The sequence below is a fragment of the Plecotus auritus genome (genome assembly GCF_963455305.1).
Source record: "Plecotus auritus genome assembly, chromosome: 7".
Taxonomy (NCBI): domain Eukaryota; kingdom Metazoa; phylum Chordata; class Mammalia; order Chiroptera; family Vespertilionidae; genus Plecotus; species Plecotus auritus.
This window is the reverse complement of record NC_137774.1, coordinates 15,257,521-15,279,754: the sequence shown is the minus strand read 5'-3', so window position 1 is coordinate 15,279,754 and position 22,234 is coordinate 15,257,521. Positions and strand designations below refer to the sequence as shown.

Below are 22,234 nucleotides of genomic sequence, written 5' to 3'. Positions count from 1 at the left end.
GGTTGAGAAGCAGGGGCGGAGGCAAGGATTTAAAGAGGCCCTACCCTGGAGAGCTCCTTGGCCCCCTGGAAGAAAAAGTGATCCAAGCGTGAGTGGCTTGGGTCCGCGGCAGTGCTGGGGAAGCGTGTCCACGGATCTCGCCTCCGCGACTCAGGATAAATCCCATGCTGGGCAAACAGCCCTTAATATAATAATAGCATGTCTCTTTAAAAAGCAAAAGGAGGGGGGGAAAGTTTTGTTGGCATCTGGTTTCTGATCTCATTATGTTGTGGTCGACCAATCCAGCCCTCGGGGCTGGTCCTCGGGTTTAAATCTGATTGGCCAAGAGCACATTTTGGGATGGTGCTTAGAGCTCGACGGGGCGGTTTCAAGGTTCCCTTTTTTGGGGGGCTGAGGAGAGGGCGGGGCCACCGGCCGGGGACCCCTTGAAACCGACTAATTGGGATCCGAGAGGCCGAGGTGAGGGCCGGAGGAAGGCACAAAGGAGTCGCTGGGCGGAGAAGGGAGGGGAGAGGCGGAGAGGAGGAGGAAGAAGAGGAGAGAGCAAAGCAGCGCGCGGTGTCTCCAGCTGCTCAGTTAGACTGCGGCGAGCTAGCGGGCAGGCGCGCCGCCCCCTCCCCCGCCCGGCCTCCCCAACTCTGAGGCCCCGAGCAAAGTTTGTAAAGAGGCGCGGGAGGCGGCGGCTGGGGCGAGGCGGCGGCGGGGAAGGCGCGCGGTCTCCGGGCTAGGGGCGGGGGCGGGGGGCCGCCCCGGAGCCGGGTGGGGGGCGGCGGCCAGCATGCGGCCCCGCAGCGCCCTGCCCCGCCTGCTGCTGCCGCTGCTGCTGCTGCCCGCCGCGGGGCCAGCCCAGTTCCACGGAGAGAAGGGTATCTCCATCCCGGACCACGGCTTCTGCCAGCCCATCTCCATCCCGCTGTGCACGGACATCGCCTACAACCAGACCATCATGCCCAACCTTCTGGGCCATACGAACCAGGAGGACGCGGGTCTGGAGGTGCACCAGTTCTATCCGTTGGTGAAAGTGCAGTGTTCGCCCGAACTGCGCTTCTTCTTGTGCTCCATGTACGCACCCGTATGTACCGTGCTGGAGCAGGCCATACCGCCGTGCCGTTCCATTTGCGAGCGCGCACGTCAAGGCTGCGAGGCGCTGATGAACAAGTTTGGTTTCCAGTGGCCCGAGCGTCTGCGTTGCGAGCACTTCCCGCGCCACGGTGCGGAGCAGATCTGCGTGGGCCAGAACCACTCCGAAGACGGCGCGCCCGCGCTGCTCACCACTGCGCCGCCACCGGGCCTGCAGCCGGGTGCTGGGGGCACCCCAGGCGGCCCGGGCGGTGGCGGCTCGCCCCCGCGCTACGCCACGCTGGAACACCCGTTTCACTGCCCGCGTGTCCTCAAGGTGCCGTCCTATCTCAGCTACAAGTTCCTGGGCGAGCGCGACTGCGCGGCGCCCTGTGAGCCGGCGAGACCCGACGGCTCCATGTTCTTCTCGCAGGAGGAGACGCGTTTTGCGCGCCTCTGGATCCTCACCTGGTCGGTGCTGTGTTGTGCCTCCACTTTCTTCACCGTCACTACGTACCTGGTGGACATGCAGCGCTTCCGCTACCCCGAGCGGCCCATCATCTTTCTGTCCGGCTGCTACACTATGGTGTCGGTGGCCTATATCGCAGGTTTCGTGCTCCAGGAGCGCGTGGTGTGCAACGAGCGCTTCTCCGAGGACGGCTACCGCACGGTGGTGCAGGGCACCAAGAAGGAGGGCTGCACCATCCTCTTCATGATGCTCTACTTCTTCAGCATGGCCAGTTCCATCTGGTGGGTCATCCTGTCGCTCACCTGGTTCCTGGCGGCGGGCATGAAGTGGGGCCACGAGGCCATCGAGGCCAACTCGCAGTATTTTCACTTGGCCGCATGGGCCGTGCCGGCGGTCAAGACAATCACTATCCTGGCCATGGGCCAGATTGACGGCGACCTGCTGAGCGGCGTGTGCTTCGTGGGTCTCAATAGCCTGGACCCGCTGCGGGGTTTCGTGCTGGCGCCGCTCTTCGTGTACCTGTTCATAGGCACGTCCTTCCTCCTGGCCGGTTTCGTATCACTCTTCCGCATCCGTACCATCATGAAGCATGACGGCACCAAGACAGAGAAGCTGGAGCGGCTCATGGTGCGCATTGGTGTCTTCTCGGTGCTCTACACGGTGCCCGCCACCATCGTCATCGCCTGTTACTTCTACGAGCAGGCCTTCCGAGAGCACTGGGAGCGCTCTTGGGTGAGCCAGCACTGCAAGAGCCTGGCCATCCCGTGCCCAGCGCACTACACGCCGCGCATGTCGCCCGACTTCACCGTCTACATGATCAAATACCTCATGACGCTCATCGTGGGCATCACGTCGGGCTTCTGGATCTGGTCCGGCAAGACGCTGCACTCGTGGAGGAAGTTCTATACACGTCTCACCAACAGCCGGCACGGCGAGACCACCGTGTGAGGGGGTGTCCCAGGGGCCGGGGCCACACCGTGCTTTCCTCCTCTCCGGGGTGGGGGGGCGCGCTCCTACAGACTCCTTATTTTATTTTTTTTAAATAAAGAACAATCGAAACCATTTATTTTTTAGGTCGCTTTTTAAAGATAATTCTGCCCACCACCCCCACCAGGTTTGTAATTAAAATTGTAAATAGTCTTTGTAAATTTAATTATATATTTTCTATTTAAAAGAAAAAAAGAAAAAAAAAAAAAAGGAACAGCAATGGGCGCCAAGGCTGAGGACTGAGGGGAAGGGGAGTTCTCGCCTTTCAAACACTACGCCGCACTTTGGTTCAGAGTTTTTGGTGATTTGGCAGGGCTGAGCCTGCTGGAAGAGGTGTTGGCTAGTTTGTTACATTCAACTTCTAAAGCCAAATTGGTGGGCCTTCTCACTGAAGCTGGGTCTGGGGAAGCTGGTGGATTTTTTTTTTTTTTTTTTTTTAACAAGGCTTGGATTCTTCTTGTTTTATTTCCCTTCCCCCCTTTCTCTCCTCACTTGTCCTGTTTCCTTCACTAGATCTTTGGAACCCTCCCAACCGAGATGAAGACGTGGAAAAAAAACCAACGGGTGGGGTGGTGGGGAGAGGGCGGAGAGCGCGTGTGGAATGGCCTCCACCCCGCTGGCCCACTCCCCTGCAGGCAGGAAGATCTTTCTCCGTAACTTTTCTTCTTTTCAACTTGATGCCCCAAGCCCTTGGAGTGGGCCAAAAGTGCTTTGTGAAGTGTGTTTTGAAATAAAAACACCCCCCCACACACAGACACACACTACCTTGAGTACCCACCCTGAACCCTTACATTTTTAGGGGGAGCGTTAGCTCGCAAATGTTGGGGTTAGGTGATGTCCTTGCATCTCTCCCGTAATTTCCCCCGCAGACTGTGCCTCAACCCCACTCCCTCAACCGAATATCTTCTCTAGCTTCAGGTTTGTGGGGTGGTTTGTGTGTAATGTGTGGGTTTTTGTTGTTTAGGGTTATTTTTTTTCTAAAAGCAATAAAAAATGGGTTGGGTTGGAGGGAGGGGACAGATGGGCAGAGATGGGCTGGTGGGATTTTTAGTTTTCTTTTGACAAAAGACTGGTTTCTTTTCAAACTTGTCCAGAAAGGGGGGGAGGGAGGTGGGTATCTTTGCTTTGGAAGAAGGCTCTGGGCAGGCTCTTTGTGACTGTGGGGGTGGGGTTGAGTGTTTACATGACATTCTATATCACAAGATTGATAGAATGTTTATAACAGATGTTTCTTATCTTCCCTCTACCCCCCACAAATAAAAGTCAAGACTTTTTCTTAAAGTATCTTTGACACTGGTATGAGAATTGCAGTTTCCAATACACATCCTCTCCCTCAACTATTTGGAATATTTTAGAATTTTAATTCTAAAGGATTGATTTGAGGACCAAGCGGGTGGGTGGGACAAGTATGCCACAGAACTCAATTTTTCACCATCTCCTGTTTCTTGATAATAGTGCAAATTAAAAGCTAATAATCATAATAATAAAGTGCATTTAATTATCTTCTAGAGATCTAGCCCTTTAATTGTATTTAACAGGGTTGTAACATTTTATTAGTATAACCAAACCACACCTCCTCCTTCCCTCTACCCACAAGTACTCTGTTGGGGATGGGGTAGAGAAGAGGCTCCCTGCTTGGGATTTTGCTTTTTTAGCTAAATGCTGATGGGGAAAATGGTGCCTTACTACCCTTTGTTGAATGTTTGGGACATGGGAGAAAGTAAGTTAGAACCCCTACTTCCAAGTGTTAGTTTATGTTGGGGGAGGGGATCTGGAAATGTTTGGTGGTAATTGAAGTCGTATGTGGGGCTTTGTTTGGAATTGTATGAAGTCTGAGGATTTCAGCAGAGCCCCTTTCCCAAAATATATAACCTTCTCCCAAATCGTTTGTGCCGGTGACCAAAATCCTACATTAAAACTAGCTTTTCCCCTGATGGCATATGTGAAGTTCCAACATAAGATTCCCTCAGTTATCAAAGAAATAGGCGGGTAGGGTGTCACCGGGCTGTAGCTCCATTTGTTGCAGGGTTCTGAAGGAACCCCACAAGGCCTGCAGGAAAGAGTTAAATTACAAACAAATTGTTAGTGCCCCTCCTGGAAAGAATGGTGAAAGCCTGTGAATGGGTGTGTGTTGGGGGGGGGGGGGGTGTAGATTTTGCAGTGACTGGATGGAATCCAGTGGGAAGAGGAGCGCTGAAGATTGGGGGGGGGGGGGGAGGCGGTGAACCTCTCCCACTTCTAAGGCCTCAGCATCCCAGCTCTGTGTGCTTTGGGTACATTTGTCAGTAGACACCCATGCTATCAGCAGTAGGAATGGCAGATGAGCAACACTGACCTCTTCCTTCCCTGAGTAGGGGTGAGAGGGAGAGAATTTTGGTAAAGATTATTCTTCTCAACCCCAGAAGGAAAACATTTCACCTGAGGCCCCAGGCCTGGGACAGATCTCAGACCACAGCTGCTTTCTACCTGCCCTCCCATCCCACAAAGCAGCAAAGCTGCTCGTTCTCAAGATTCAGGGCATTTCGTCTCCAGACTCCTCCGTCATTGATCAGACTTTGGCTTTTTCTTCCCCCTCCCCAAACTCCCCTCCTGAAAAAATAGTTCCATTAGCTACAAACTCTTTGTCCTTTAAGAGCCAGCCCCAGAAAAGGACAGTAAAGTTTTCCAAAACAAAATTCTTCTGAATGTCCCCAAAGAATGAGGATCAGTAGGATCTGGATCTGCTGCCTTCTGGATTATTTCAAAAGCCTCTCCAAGAGGGTGTTGGGGACCTCAGATCTGGGGTGGGTTCTAGAAGTGGGGAGATGCTGTCCCAGGGTGCATGGGGCACATGTCTGGCTAGAGGAGCCCAGTCCAAACTCCTGCCTCTTCCTAGGCATTGTCCTTTGATAATTTCACTGCTCACTGTAGTAGGGTCCCTTCCTTTTCTAGACCTACCCTCCTCTCCTCTAAATGGATTTTAAACTGGAGTCCACTAACCCCTCTGAGAACCTGAAAAATCTTTGGGCCTCTGGGGATAAAATGGTCAGAGCTCCCCATGAACACACAAGTTTGCATTTAACTTTAGAGTGTTTATGGACCTTCTAGCTGTAAATCCCCCTCCCCCCTGCCCATACCCTGCCCCAAAGGTAGTTTTCCAATTTTTCCAATTCCTAGTTTAGACATTTCCTAGTCCTGATTACTGGGTATCTCCAGTTCTCCAAGGGGCAGCTTTTATCTTTTCAGACGCGTGTCCCCAGTCTCTAATCACCGCTGCTGTGGAAAGGGTATATAGCAGGGAAAACCATCAGGCCTACAAAACCAGGAACACCACAAACCAGATTATTCATCGATCCCATTTCTCTCTCAGGGAACAGGTTATCTAGATGCAGCAGTGGAATGAATGTATAATATGTGTAGAGAAAAGAAATAGGAGGAAGACAGAAACCCACAGACCAGCCATGTGTAGAGTACAGGCTTTGACATGAGAAAGTGCCTAGCTCTGAGTCCCAGCCCTCATCGGTAAAAAGGCCATAGTAACTGTCCCAGCAAGGTTGTTGCAAGGATTAGATCAGATGGTGCATTTATAGAAGCCAGTACATAGTAGAAGCTCAACAAATTGTAGCACTCTTCCAATCTAGGATAAACTGAAAATACAGGAGAATCCCTGGATCACAGGATGTGCATTTCCGGAGGACTTTTTAACCTATTTTGTTACTGGCAGTTTTAAAAGACTAGAATGATTTTCTGTGCTTCCAGTTTTTCTACTTGACTCAGGGTGCCAGCTCACAGTCTGGAGGCTCCTTGGGGTGGTAGTGGGCAGTGTTTTTCTCCCCCTCTCCTCTGATTAGGACAGAAATGTCTTACCCGCCTGAGTGAGCAGGGCACGAAGGTGGGCGGGCTCTCTCTCCAGCTGGCTTTGAAGCTGGCTAATTAGGGCTAGGGCTGTCACAGCTGGCTTCCCCGGTGCCTCCCCTCCCCCTGCTCTGCCCCATCCCCAGACTCACAGCCTGAGTGCCCCTCCCTGGGCTGCCTTGCCTTCCAATGCAGACGTGCTGCTCTTCCAGGATATATGGGAAAGGCCAAGATTTGAGGCCCGGAGAAAGGACAAGATGGGACTTGGGACATGGAACAAGCTCAGAGACCATTGACTGGGTTTAGAGAGGACCGCCTATGGCCCCAGGCCCCCTCCTTATTCCTAATGAAGCCTGGAGAGGAGCCGGCCTGGGCTGGGGGCTGAGCCCTGGGTCCTTTGTTTGAAAGCCAAGCTTTCTGAAGGCTCCAGCCTCCCAACCTGGCCCTTGTAATTAGCCCCAATCAGAATGTTTATGTCGGGGCCTCGTGCGGAACTCAGAGCCCCATGATTTCATTCCAAACCTGGGGGAAGAGGGGAGGGGAAGGGATTTGTGTGGGGACTTGCAAAAAGTAGGATGGGGATGGGAAAAACCTGGGGTGAGGGGAGGGGCAGAGGTCCTGGTGAGGGTGGGGCAAGACAACCACTCTCCATTTGACCATTGCAGGGGTCAGTACCCCTTCCAGAGTAGCTGGTGCCCTGGCATCCTGACCCTGGTCTGGGCTGCATGCCTTCTGGACAGGCTCTGTGGGTGGGTGGGCTTGTGCCAATCGGAAATGGCTTGGATGTAATTAACCCAGCTAATCACCAGCCTCAGCCTGGTGGAGGGGAGGGTAGAGCCCAGAGCCACAGCTCCCCCAGGAAGCTTCGGTGTCCCTATTCTTTTTCCGTTGACTGGGGCCTAGGATGTGCCAGGCTCTGAAGCTGATTAAGATGGTGGAGTCAGAGGGTGGGCAGGGAAGTAAAGATGCTTAATTCTCATCTCTGGCCTTACGCTCAGGAGAAATGTGAGAGGAGGGAGTGGGCCTGAAGTGGCCATGCTGGGATGGGGGTGGGAGGTGATAACAGGAATTGTGGGGGCGGGAGGGCAAGAGGATTCTCAGCCACTGCTCCCAGGTGGCACTGGGTGTGTCCCAGACTCAAAGTGAATTTCCCTCTAGGTCTAGGCCTCCCAGAGAACTCTCTGGGGACGAATGTGGCTTTTAGGGAATTCTGAGTATGAGTATTGGGTTTAGTGTCCTGTGGGTGGGGAGGGGGCAGACTGTGGGGTTTGAGCTTCTAACACTCTTGCTTAAAATCCTACAAGGCCTCCAAGAAGTGTTCCAACTCCCTCCCTCACTCAGCCCCTCCCTCACTCAGCACATAAAGCTTTCCAAGATCTGGATCTGGCTTCTACTTCTCTAGACTAATGTCTCATGTCTTTCCCTACACTTGTATGTGCCAGCCTCTGGAACTCTTATGTTCCCAGACCAACCATGCTCCATGACTTTGCACATACTGTTCCGGTGGCCTTAATGCCCTTCCCTTCCCCTAGCCTGGCTATTAGCTACTGGTGCCTCAGAACTTACATAAGGTCAAGTGGCCCCTCTATAGATAGCCATTCTCCTAGGTCAATCTTCTTTTTTTTTTTTCTTCAAATTTTTATTAAGGTATTATATGTGTACATATCTTACCATTGCCCCCCCCACCCCATCCTAGGTCAATCTTGTCCCCATATTGTGTTCTCACTTGTGACAACACATCCCATTATTGTTATTCATCTCCTTTCTTTTCCTTCTTTCTTTTTAAAAAGTATACTTTTATTGCTTTCAGAGAGGAAGGGAGAGGGAGAGAGAGACAGAAACATCAATGATGAGAGACAGAATCATTGATCGGCTGCCTCCTGCACGCCCCCTACTGGGGACTGAGCCCACAACCCAGGCATGTGCCCTTGATTGGAATCGAACCTGGGACCCTTCAGTCCCCAGGCCGATGCTCTATCCACTGAACCAAACCAGCTAGGGCTCATCTCCTTTCTTAACTGTGACCTCCTTGAGGGAGTCTGTGTTTGGTCTTTTATCTCTATTTCCCTAAGCCTACCAATATGCCTGGCACATAGTAGGTACGCAAGATCACAGGCTCTGGAGCCAGACTACCTGGGCTTGAATCTTGCTTCAGCCCCTTGCTAGCTATTGACTTTGGGCAAGTTAATTAACCTCTCTGTGCATTGTCTATAAACAGGGAAAGTAATTATACTTACTTGGCTAGGCTGTTTTGAGATTAAACAAATTCAAGTAAAATGTTTAAAGCAGTGCCTGGCACATAGTAAGTGCTTAATAATTGCTAGTTAAGCTTATGCATTTATGTGTTGGCTCTGTAGATGTTTATTTACTGCTTACCAAGAGTCAGGAACTTGCTAAGCTCTAGAGATGCACAAATTCAACCCCTGCCCACATGGAGACTGCCATCTAGTTTGTGGAATGAATGAATGGATAAGTATTAGGTGTGGTGCTTCTGAGTTTATTTGATATGTGTCTTTTGTTTGTTTGTTTAAGTTGTTGGTTTTTAATGTGCAAGCCTTCATTTGTACCCTTGCTCAGGGCCCATGTACGTTAGAGCCTTTTAAAAAAATGTTTTTATTAATTTTTAGAGAGAGAGGAAGGAAGAGGGAGAGGTAGAAACACCGATGAGAAACATCAATGACAGAGAAACAGGCTGCTTCCTGCACACGCCCTACTGGGGATCAAGCCCGAAACCCGGACATGTGCCCTGAATGGGAATTGAACCAATGACTTCTTGGTGCATGGGATGATGCTCAATCAACGGAGCCACACCGCCTGGCCAGGCTGTTTGTTTAAATTCTTAACATTTGCCCTGGCTGGTTGGGCTCAGTGGGTGGAGCATCGGCCTGCGGACTGAAGGGTCCCAGGTTCGATTCCGGTCAAGGGCATGTACCTTGGTTGCGGGCTCAGTCCCCAGTAGGGGGCGTGCAGGAGGCAGCCGATCAATGATTGCGGGCTCAGTCCCCAGTGGGAGGTGTGCAGGAGGCAGCTGATTGATGTTTCTCTCCCATCAATGTTTCTAACTCTCTATCCCTCTCTCTTCCTCTCTGTAAAAAATCAATTATATATATATATATATGTGTGTGTGTGTGTGTGTGTGTGTGTGTGTTAAAAAAATTCTTAGCATTTTTTTTTTTTTTTGAGAGAGGGAGAGGTAAGGAGAGAGAGAGTGAAACATCGATTTGTTGTTCCACTTATTTATGCATTCATTGGTTGATTCTTGTATGTGCCCTGACTGAGGATGGAACCCGCAACCTTGGCATATCAGGACGACACTCAACCAACTGAGCTAACCAGCTAACCGGCCAGAGCTGTTTGGTATGTATTTTGTTTTTAAAAAAGCTTGCGGTCTATGTAAGTGTTTGAAAGTATGTCCAGGCTCAAACATGGAATCGTGATGTATCTATTTGGATAGTGTAAAACAAAGAATGAAATTGAGGATGATCCCTTATAAACTTGACATGTGTAATCTAGTGTTTGGAGCATGTGGGGAAATTGTCCAGGACAGAGGGTCTGGAAGTCTTCTGTTTAATCTTCACTGCTAATGAGAATGTTAAAGACTTTTTTTTTCCTACAAGGCAGAATAATTACTCTCATACACTGGACACATCAAAATTTTTATTTAACTCATTCATTAATGAAGGAACCAGTAAGATGTTCAAAGGAGAACTCAAAGAACAGAAACATAGCTAGGCCATCAAGAATACTGAAATAAATTTGCTTAATGTAAAAACAGGTAATATTCACTGGGCAATAATCAATTGCATCTCCACCAGACACAATTTATATTTTTATGGACAAAAATCATTTTTCATTATCAATTGTCTGGGTTGTAAAATAACTGTACAATAATAAAACTCAGAGATAACCTGCAAGGACACAGTCTTCTCTCTGATCATTTTTAAGTTCTTTAACAGTTTTCCTTAATAAGAAGTTCTAAACTCAGATACCTGAAGGTGACAAGTGCTATGCACCCCTTCCAACCTATGAGCTTTAGTGTCAGTAGGAAGCTCCTTTCCATCCAGAGAGAGCTGGGTATCTTCCAGCCTTCCCCATGTTGGCACAGCCTTTGTCCAACATTCTTCCCAACCCTTGTTCCTCTCTCCTCTCTCCCTTGTCTTCCTCTTTTCCATCCCACCACTCACATCCTCTCTAATTGCACAGCCAATCCATTCACCCCCTATGCGGTAATTACTATTTATTTATTTAATCCTCACTTGAGAATATTTCTTTCCCCATTGATTATTAGAAAGAGTGGAAAGGAGGGGGAGAGAGAGAAACATCCATATGAGAGAGACATATTGATTGGTTGCCTCCTGCATCAAACCTACAATCAAGGTATGTGCCCTTGACCAGAATAGAACCCAGGACGCTTCAATCCAGTCTGAGGGCCGATGCTCTATCCACTGGGCCAAACAGGCTAGGGCCTAATTACCATTTATTGAATACTTTCTATGTGCTAGACACTGTGCTAAGCACTGTATATTCATAATAGCATTTAATGTTCAAAAGAATTATGAAATGAGTTCTATCTTTACCTCAAATTATAGCATATTAAAGTAACTGAAGTTCATGGAAGCAGCTGTTCCAAGGGCATCTAGCTAGCTAGTCAGAGCAGAGCAAAGGCGATCAGACTCTTAACCACAATACCGGGACTACAAATGGGGTCGGTTCACATGCCAACTGTAATAATTGGTAGTGGCTTCCTGGAGTATTGTGTTCAGTTGGATTCTGAGTTGGATTCAGTTCTGGTTTAGTGGGAGATAGTGCTGAAATCCACTAGTGATGTCTGTCATGGTCACAGAATCAAAAAGAATGTAAAGGTTGGCAAGCACACTAGATATTTGTCAGGCTGGCTTTATTTTATGTTGTCACCTGCATTATTTCCTGGACATTATTTTTTTACATTCCTGATAGCAGCCTCTCCCTTTAAGGCCTGAGTGAGCCCTGAGCCCTCAGTGTCTGGATCTTATTGCCAATTTTATAGAATTTTGCTATTCAAAGTGTGATTCCATCTGCTTTCTGCCCTGCCCTCCCCCACTCCCCAACAGTCCCATCCCTGTGCTTGTTAGAAAAGCAGAATCTTGAGTCTGACCTCATACCTACTGGATCAGAAGCTGCATTTTAACAAGATTCCCAGATCTGTTTGTACCTTCAAGTGTGAGTCAGAGGGTGGGCAGGGAAGTTAAGATGCTATGTGCTGTGCATCCAGGGGACTTCCGTCTCAACTGCACCTGCCCCCACCTCAGCAGCCAGAATCATCTTCTTCCAAGAAGGTGCTGGCTCAGGCCCAGATCTGAATATTCCCAATAGACCCTAACACTTAACCCAACAGGACCAGGTGGGTTTACAGACTATTTCAACTGAGGCATGAAGACTTTAAGACATCCTCCCCCACACTGATAAAACCTTGCAGGATTCTCTGACTTTTCCCACTAAGAGTATGAGTGCCTCTGGGGCTGCTGGCCACAGTGCTGTAACTCAACACCACGTCTTTTCCTGTTTTCTGAGTCTCCCTGGGGCCTCAGGAATCCAGCCCAAACCATCCACCCTAGCCTTTGGTACCTTTGCCCCTTCTCATAGGAGCTCAGGGAGTTTGGGTGGATTGGGGTGGAGTTGGACAGTGCAGAGATGTGAAGGGGAAATAGTTGTTGACTCTGAGAGCAATAGCTGCTCATTTAATCATTGGTTCAACCGGTAGTGTTGGGAACTATTCCGTGCCAGGCACTGGAGATACAGCAATGAATAGAGCATGGTCTATATTCTTGAAGAAAGTGGACATGTAAGCAGATAATTGCAGTATCATGTGATATAAGAGGCAGACACTGAGACTGTCAGGAAAAAAGACAAGGGCATTCTATGCAGAGGAAACAACATGGGCAAAGCCATGGAAGAACATAGCATGATCAGAGAACAGCGAGAAGGAGAGTGCGCGGACATAGAAGGAGTGTGAAGGAGAGTGGCAGGGCTGATCTAAGTGAGGATTTGGGCTGATCCCCAGCAAAAATTAAATCTCACGCTGGCTTGGCCCTGCAGCACATGTCTGAGCCAACCCTGCCTGCTTTCAACACCAGATCTCATTTCTTCGGTGACTTGAGCCGATCAGAATAAGGAGACATTTACACACACACACACACACACACACACACACACACACACACACACACCAAAGGACTTGTTAAAGCCAAACGTTAGTAGGTTTTGGATCTATGCCCTCTCTCCAATCAACAACTGACTAGATTCCATCCCTATCAACATCCCCTTCCCCTTCTCACACCAATAGGAATGGTCAGTGAAGTTTAACTTCTTGGGAAATAATTCTAGGGCAGGACTTTGGGTCTCCCTGATTTGAGACATGGCTAGAGATAAGAACAGGCTTGGCTATATGTATGTGCCAGATCTGACCATGTGACTGTGCCTCTGTGTGTTTGTATGAATGGATATACATGTGAGTGTACACATGCACACCTCCAGAAAAGTGTGTGAATTGGTTGCCTTGTAAATCTCAGGAAGTATAATCCCTGAGACTTGTCAGAGAAAGAGGGTAAACCATCTCATTTATACCCCTTTGGGATTCACATAAGAAACTTCCTGGAGGGTCAAAAGTAAGGTGGCTTTAATACATAATTTCAAATTCGTTTTTTAAGATATATTTTTATTTATTTTAGAGAGAGAAGGGAGTAAGATACTGAAATAGAAACATCGATGCAAGAAAAACATAGATCAGTTGCCTCCTGTAAACCCCCACTGGGGATCGAGCCTGCAACCTGGGCATGTGCCTTGACCAGGAATCGAACCGTGACCTCCTGGTCCAAAGGTCAACGCTCAAGCACTGAGCCACACCAGCGGGCATAACTTCAAATTCTTTGACACTTCCTGTTGAGAGGTGGGGTCTATGTCACCTCACCTAGAATCTGGGCTACTTTGACCAATTGAATATGGTGGAAGTGATGCTCTGTGACTTCCATGCCTGGGTCATGAAAGCCCATGCAACTTCAACGTTGTTCATTGGAACCCTTGCCATTTGAGCTGCCTGAGCGGCCAGGTAAGAAGTCAGACTGTCCTAGGCCACCATGCTAGAGAGGCCACATGAAAACACTCTGGTTAACAGTTTTAGCTCAGTCCAGCCTTTCAGCCGAGTCCAGCCTTTCAGCCATCTCTACTAACGCACCAGACATGTGGGTGAAACCATCCTGAATCCTCCAGACCAGGACATTCACCAGCTGAATATCTTCAAGTATCCTTAATCTCACCTGTGGAACAAGTAAGCCCTACCCAAATTCTTGACCCATAAAATTGTGAGGTATAATATGATGGTTGTTGTTTTAAGCTACTACGTTTTATTTATTTATTTTTATATTTTTACTAGAGGCTCGGTGCACAAAATTCGTGCACAGGGCGGGGGAGGGGGTCCCCTCAGCCCAGCCTGCACCCTCTCCAATCCGGGACCCCTTGGGGAATGTCCAACTGCTGTGGGATTTGGCCTAAACTGGCAGTCGGACATCCCTCTCACAATCCGGGACCGCTGGCTCCTAACTGCTCACCTGCCTGCCTGCCTGATTGCCCCTAACTCCCCCCCCCACCCCCGCTGGCTTGGTCGTCCCTCACTGGCCCCCTCTGCCGGCCTGTTCAGTCGTTTGGTCATCTCTCACTAACCCCCCTGCCGGCCTTGTCGCCCCATGCAGCCTGCTGTAGTATGGAAAACCAGTGGAGGGACAGGTAGATGAGTGATGACTATATGGGTAAAACTGTTCTCATTACTCTCCTACCATATTCCATGCACATTTGTGTATATAACCACACACACACACACACACACACACTCTTTTTTCTGCCCAGATCCTAATTCTATACCTGAGTCCTAGATTATAACTGATTTACCACTGTTACCAATTAGGCAATTTAACTGAATTTCTGATTACACATAATTCCTTCCTTCTTTCTTCCTCTCTTCCTTTCCTTTCTACTTTCTTTTTTTCTTCTTTGTACTTTCTTATTGAGATATAACATAGAATAAAATTCATTTTAATTTTAAGTACAGAGTAATGAGTTTTTACATGTGTCTACATTCATGTAAACACTACTTAAATCAAGGTATAAGACATTTTCTTTCTGCCATCTCCCAGTAAATACTGCCCTGCAGGTAACCACTATTCTGACTTCTATCATACCTATTTATTTTGCCTGTTATAAAACTTCTAGAAATAGAATAATACAATATGCTCTTTTGTATCTAATGTCTATGAGATCCATCCACATGGTTGAATCCTTACCACATCCTGAGCTGCTCCACTTTTAAACCAACTTACCTTCCTTCTCTTCCTCTCTCCCTTTCTTTCCTTCACCAGGCACAAGTGCTCGGCAAAGAGCAGTGAGCAAGGCAGGCTTGGCTCCTGCCCCATTGGAAGTGTGTGTTAGAGGGAGGAACAAGGTGAAGCACTGGGTAATTACAATAGAGCGTGATGAACACAGTGCTCGTCAAGCCCAGGGTGCTATGGGAATTCACAGAAGAAGCATCAAACCCCAACTTTATGGACTACTGAAGACTTCCTGGAGAAAACATCTAATCTGAGACCTGAACAATAGAGTGTTGTGAGCAGTCACCTGTGCAAAACCTGCAAGGCAAGAGAGAAAATGGTGCTTTCAAGGAACTGCAAGAAGTTCGAAGAAGTTCTGCTCTGCTGGAGCATAGATGCAAAGTGGGAAGAGATGAGCCTGCAGGGCCAGGCAGAGCAGGTGGTGAAGGACTCTGTAAGCTCCAGTAAGGTGTTCAAACTTTATCCTCGGAGCCATGGGCCATCATAGAGGGGTTTTCAGTAGAAAAGTGACTCAATGAGAATTTGGTTTATTTTACATACGATTAAATTTGATTTTAAAATATTGTTTTTATTTATTTCAGAGAGGAAGGAAGAGGAAGAGAGAGATAGAAACATCAAGATCAAGCCTGCAACCCAGGCATGTGTCCTGACCAGAAATCAAACCCTGACCTCCTGGTTCATAGGTCAATGCTCAACCACTGGGCCATGCTGGCCAGGCTAAATTTGATTATGAGTCCATATATATATATATATATATATATATATATATATATATATTGATTTCAGAGAGAGAAAGGGAGAGGGAGAGAGAGATAGAAACATCAATGATAGAAGGGAATCATTGATCAGCTGCCTCCTGCATGCCCAACACTGGGGATCGAACCCATAACCAGGCATGTGCCCTGAACGGGAATCGAACCCTGACCTCCTGGTTCATAGGTCGATGCTCAACCACTGAGCCACTCTGGCTGGGCTTGAGTCCAATATTAAGAGGTGTTTTAGTTTTAGGAAAGGTGTACATATGGTACAAAAGGGCACATAATGAATCGCCATCTCCCTGGCTCTCCTGTCCCTGCCCACCAGCTTCCCATAGGTGTGGCTTTTAGAATGATCACTCTGATGCTTCAGCAGCATATAGACTAAAAAAAGGAACATAGAATGATCACTATGGCTGCAGTGTGGAAAGCAACATGGTAATGAAGCAAGAGTGGAAACTGGAAACTTTTTAGGAAGCACTGAGCATTCCAGGTAAGAGAAGATGGTAGCAACTGTGGGGATGCTTTGAGAGTCATCAAGGGAGCAGAAACAGTAGAACTTGGGCACTGATTAGATGTGGAGTATGAAAGAGAAACGGGTTAAGGATGACACCCCAGGGAGGATAGTGCCCTTTGGTGAGCCAAGGGGAACCAAAGAGAAGCACAGTTGAAGGAATGTGGTGGATGGTTTGCAAAACTGGCCACCAATAATGCCTTCCCTGTACTTTCATCTGCTTTTTTCTCTTTTTGAATCTGGGTGGCCTTGTGACTTGCTTTAACCAATAGGATGCAACAAAATTGATACCCTGACACTTCAGGTCTGGGTCTTAAGAGGCCTGGCACAGCTTCCAGTTTTTGGCCTCTTGGAAGCTAGCCACAATGTAAAGAAGTCCAACCACCCTGCAGGAGAGGGAGAGGCTATATAGAAGGAGAGGAAGAGAGACAGCTTTGGAAGATGAGAGAGTCTGAAGGGAAAGAGAGACGCCCAGCCAGCCCCCGGCTCTCCTAGCCATGCCAGCAGAGGCGCCAGACACATTAGCAAATCATCTTGGATGCTCCAGGACCAGTGGAGCTGCCCAGGCTTCAGCCAACACCACAGGGAGTGGAGGCAAGCTGTCCACACCAAACCCTGCCCAAACTTCAGAATCATGAGCAAATAAAAGATTTTTCTTATTTTAGGCCACTCAGTTTGGGGTGGGTTGTTACTCAACAGATAACCGAAAGAGATAGGGAGGGGCAGGGGAGAGAGGCTACGAGTTCAGTTTCTTTCCCACCTCTACCTTAGAGTTCCATACCATGGGCTGCTGCTTTTCTATTTTTCTTTCATATATATATCTGCTAAACACCTGCAGCTTTATGATCCGGAACTTCTTCTGTCTAGGACAGTGGTCGGCAAACTGCAGCTCGCGAGCCACATGCGGCTCTTTGGCCCCTTGAGTGTGGCTCTTCCACAAAATAGCATGGCCTGGGCGAGTCTATTTTGAAGAAGTGGCATTAGAAGAAGTTTAAGTTTAAAAAATTTGGCTCTCAAAAGAAATTTCAATCATACTGTTGATATTTGGCTCTGTTGACTAATGAGTTTACCGACCACTGGTCTAGGAGGTTCAGGTATCCCTGTCTATTGTTTGCCCAGTACCTACATCAACTGCTCTGAAATCCAATTGCAGGTTAGTTACTATTTCCTTGGGTTAGCCTAGGGTTGGTTCCAATTCCACCTTCAGTCTTAGGAAGGAATTTTTTAAAAATATATATTTTATTGATTTTTTACAGAGAGGAAGGGAGAGGGATAGAGAGTTAGAAACATCAATGAGAGAAACATCGACCAGCTGCCTCCTGCACACCCCCTGCTGGGGATAATGCCTGCAACCAAGGTACATGCCCTTGACCGGAATCAAACCTGGGACCTCTCAGTCCGCAGGCCGACGCTCTACCCATTGAGCCAAACCAGTCAGGGCAGGAAGGAATTTTTTTAAAAAATTTCTGACCTCATACCCTTGGGGGAAATGTTATTTCTTTGAATTCCTTTATCTTTAAAGATAAAGTAGCTGTTTGCTAAGTGCTAAATGAATGACTAATGAGACTCATTTGGAGAGAATCCTAAATTGGGTCCAATTCCTGAGTTCCTGCCACTAACCACAACGCTTCAGTTTCTCCATTTATGCAAGGAGAAGGCCTCACTTCACCTTCTCTCTCAAGCTCACGAACTGGTCCTATAGCTTCGGGTAGAGATGTATGGTAATGATGAGTTAGAGGGCTCAGACACCATCAGTCAGCCATCCCCTCTGGACCTCCATGGAGAAATGGCAGGGCCCACGAGGAAGTGGATGATGTGACATGGGCAGGGGATTGATGGGGACAAAGACCAGAGAGGTCTGTCTGTATTCCTCAGCAGGGGCCTGGGGAGGGAGGGTGTGTCTTTGCCATGCGTACATGAAGGAAAGGGGGTGACTGAACCCATGCTTGCTGTCTCAGTGGCCCTCTTTTCCTCTAACACAGGACTGCCACCAAGAACTCGGTCAGTTGGGAATCTGCTGTTATGTGGCTCCATGTCTAGTGTACTCCGCCTACCCACAAATTGGGGTTCCCCAGGGCAGGGATCATCCCCCTTCCTCAGAATTGCCCCTCCAGGGCCAGGAGACCCAGGGACCCTCCTCGCAGTTCCTGCTGACTGCTCTTTGTGACTTGCCCAGAGCCCATTTCTCCCCTGTGCCCCCAAACCCAATTCTAGTCACAATGGAATCTAAGAAGGGACTCAGGGGAGACTAGTCTAGCCTTCTTATATTCAAGATAAAGAAAGCAAGGCCCACGTCAGAGAAGTCACTTGTCCAAAGTCCCCAGCTGGTTCATGAGGCCAGGACCCCCACATTTCTAAGCTCCCAAGTGGGTGCCCTCTGCTGCCTACACAGCCTATTACAGGGCTCACCCTCACCCACCTCCCTTTTCTATTCTTTTCTTTTTTTTAAATTGATTTTAGAGAGAGAGAGAAACATTGATTTTTTTTGTTCTACTTATTTATGCATTCATTGGTTGATCCCTGACCGGGGATCAAACTCGCAACCTTGGTGCTCTAACCAACTGAGGTACCTGGCCAGGGCCCTCTCTTTTCTTTTTCTTTTTCTTTTTTTTTTTTATATATATTTTTATTGATTTTTTACAGAGAGGAAGAGAGAGGGATAGAGAGTTAGAAACATCGATGAGAGAGAGACATCGATCAGCTGCCTCCTGCACGCCCCCTACTGGGGATGTGCCCGCAACCCAGGTACATGCCCTTGACCGGAATCGAACCCGGGACCCTTCAGTCCGCAGGCCGACGCTCTATCCACTGAGCCAAACCGGTTAGGGCCCTCTCTTTTCTTTTTACCATTCTTTCTCTTCTCACCTTCTCTCTAGCACACGCCCATGGTAGGGGCACTTCCAACTGGGGGTGGGGGTGGTCAGCAGGCAGCCTTTCCTAGTGAGTGTGGGACTTTCAGCATTTCTGAACACCAGAGGCAGATGTGCGTGTTTGCACACATGCTCATCCACTTCCAAACTTGACACAATTGCTGCTGCTTGGGAACCGAGGCACGTGCACACAGGGAAAGTCACACACACACCTTCCTTAGAGTCACCGATGCTATCCATTAGTCCCCCCACTCAGATGGACCCTGGCACAAACACAAACCACAGGACTCCTCGCCTGGCCAAAGCCCTCAGTGTCCTACAAACTAGCCTAACTGGTGGCAACTGGGCAAGGACAGCTGAATGACCCATCCTGGCCCTTGCTGCAGAGGTGGGAAAGAAAAGACAGGTTCAGAGCTGTCATCACCACAGCACATCTTTGTCCACTTAGGACTTCTGCCACCGGGTCCCTAAATGTCCCTCCCTGAGTGGATAATGGGAGGGTGAGGACCCCACTTACCTTTTTCCTGCCTATTGCCACCCCTTTCCCCCTTCTTGTATAAGAATCTGTATGAATGAAGCTCCTGCCAGGCCATGGATTCCATCTGAGACACAGCTGGATCTCTTAAAACACAGGGGTGATGTTTATCTTTCCTTCCAGTTCTGTCCTGTCACCTCCTCCTGGGCATTGCCAGCCAAGGGCACTGCCTAGTGAGACAAATTAGGTAAGACTGACTGGGCCCCTGGTACCTACTGCTAAGAGTGTGAGCAATGTTGGGGGAGGTTGGGCAGCAGAGCAGGAGGGGGAGGGGCAGGTAGGGCAGGAACTGAGATGTCCTGCCAGAGTTGCTTACCTTTTCCCTTCTAATCTCCTCCCCATCCCACACTACCTCCAGCCATTCTAATGTCCCCCACCTCTGGAAAAGCTGAATTGGGATTCGATCCCCAGCCAGTTGTCTGAGTTCCGGAGCAGCTGTCCCAGGATTGGGGAGGGAGGGGGGCGGGGAGGGGCCCAGGAATGCTGGGGCTGAGGCCTGGGCTGCCCCAGACAGAGCTGGCTCTGAATTCTGGGAATGTTTGTGCAGCTGGAGCCCATTAGGGGAGGGAGCCCGGCCGCTTATTAATCCCAGCCTTGTTCCCTGGGAGGGGCCAGGGCCCTGCACACGAGTGGAGGGGGACGGGGCTCCACTACAGGAGGCAAGCTCCCAGCCCTCAGCCCCCTGCTTGGTTGAATCTCAGACAGAAGCTTGGAGATCTTGGGGCCCTACACCTCGCTTGCATGGTGCACATGTGTGTGGGAAAGTGTGTGGAGAGTTGGGCATTTGGGCACATGTAAGGGGCCCATAGGGGACATAGTGAAATTTGACAGAAGTGCTCCTACCTGGGGAGGCAGGAGGCACACAGTGGATCTGGGAAGGGGTACTGTGTACTCCTCAGGGATCCTCACCGCGCCTCCCCGCCACACACACACACACACACACACACACACACACACACACACACACACATTCCCGCTGGCACCCTAGCTAGCAGGAAAAGAGGAGGAGGAGATGAGTTCCTATTGCCTCAAGTGTTTGAATATGTGCACAAAGAGGGCTGAGGAGTGAGTGTGGAGGCCACCACAGAGGTCATATCCTGCAGCGACAACAAGGGATGCCATTAACAGAGTCTCCAATGTGAGGAGACTCCAGTGTACAACCTGCTCAACCCACACATAGAGCCTTGGGTGTAGAGTCTGGGAGCCTGGGTTGGTTCCAAGCTAGCACTGCCATAGGATATGGTACAAAGAGTGGTACACTGAAACAAAAAAAATAAAGCCTGGCATGGTGTTCCAGCTCTACTGACTAGCTGTGGGGCCCTAGACACACTTCTTTTTTTCTTTTTTAAAAAAATATATTTTTATTGATTTATTTACAGAAAGGAAGGGAGAGGGAGAGGGAAAGAGAGTTAGAAATATCGATGAGAGAGGAACATCGATCAGCTGCCTTTTGCACACTCCCTACTGGAGATGTGCCCGCAACCAAGGTACATGCCCTTGACCGGAATCGAACCTAGGACCCTTCAGTCTGCAGGCAGACACCCCATCCACTGAGCCATACTGGTTAGGGCACTAGACACATTTCTTAACCTCTCTGAGCCTTCCTTTATCCACAACAGCCACAAATTGGGATAGGGTCTGTCCTATGCACCTTATAGTGTTATTGTACTGATTATGTTCCTTTATCTGTCTGTGTATCCATCCATCCACCCCACATACTTGAATGGCTACCATATGCCATAAACTCTGCTGGGTCCACAGAAGCAAATAAGGACCCTGGCCATTAGATTCATCCTTATTAGTATGGGGTGGGGTTAGCCACATGCACAAATATAGTATAAATGTGGAAAGTGCTCTCACTCTGTGTCACGGAGAGTGGAAGAGGAAGCCCTGCTGGCTATCCTGTTACATATGTGTTCTTAGGATGACACCTGTAAAGGTGCCCTGTATACGATAAGGTCCAGCACAGTGTGGGAAGAGGCTGTGGGAGGATCCTCTGGGACAGAGCTGAGGTCCCCTTGTTCTTAAGCATTCACTCAGACCTAGCTCAGGCTGGGGGATTGGGGCTGTTGAATGCTCAGTTCAATGACTTTGGTGGCTTGGGAGCTGTGACAACTATCCCAATGCCTTCTCTGAGGAACAGGGAGGGAGACTATGACCATTTCCTTAGAGAGGGATAGCTTTGATGCCTTTCCTTACATTCTCAACTCTTCAGGGACATGCTGAGGAGAGTAGGGCAAGTGGGAGAGGGAGGTCAGTGAGGGGCAGGGGCCTGAGGAGCCCTGGAGAGGGGTCATCTGCCTTAGCCATTCCCAGAGTTCTTGGCCTAGGGGAGGAAGAAGGGCCTCTCCTCTCATCCTCATTCCCTACAAGACTCTCTTCCTTCACAGGGTCTCCAGCTTAGGTATGGTGAGCTCCTTTCAACACTTCGGAGAATTTCCCAGGAAGACAGGAACCACAGAACACCAAGGCTGGTAATTACTGTGAGAAAAAAAGATTGGAATCTTGGGATGGGCAAGGAATGATAACAGCTGTCTGAGAATTCCCAAGTCATGTCCCAAAGTGCCACTAGACATTTCAGGCATAGTCTCTAAAAGGTACTCCTTGTCCAAGGGCCTCACTACTCTTAGGTCCTAGGCTACATGGCTCAGAGACTAACACCAGGGCTGTCTCTGTTAACAAGAATTGTGGAGCTGAGAAGGACAAAAGAATTCTGGAGGCTCAGTTTCTGCTTTTAGGGAACCCCAGTCTAATAAGGGAGATGGCCCCTGCCCTCAGGGAGCTTCTATTCTTATATGGAAGGGAGACATCATTTGTCCTCTAGAAACACCTAGTTTGATGGGAAAACCTCAGT

At 48.9% G+C, this 22,234-nt stretch overlaps 1 protein-coding gene across 1 annotated transcript; it reads left to right on the top strand.

Moving 5' to 3' along the window:
* Nucleotides 1-778: 778 nt before the first annotated feature.
* Nucleotides 779-2,583, top strand: FZD2 (frizzled class receptor 2; the record flags this gene model as incomplete). The annotated part of the gene is made up of 1 exon (XM_080679602.1): nt 779-2,583. One exon carries the CDS (start codon nt 779-781, stop codon nt 2,474-2,476), a length of 1,698 nt encoding a protein of 565 aa, XP_080535728.1. The 3' UTR covers nt 2,477-2,583.
* Between the last annotated feature and the right edge of the window lie 19,651 nt (nt 2,584-22,234).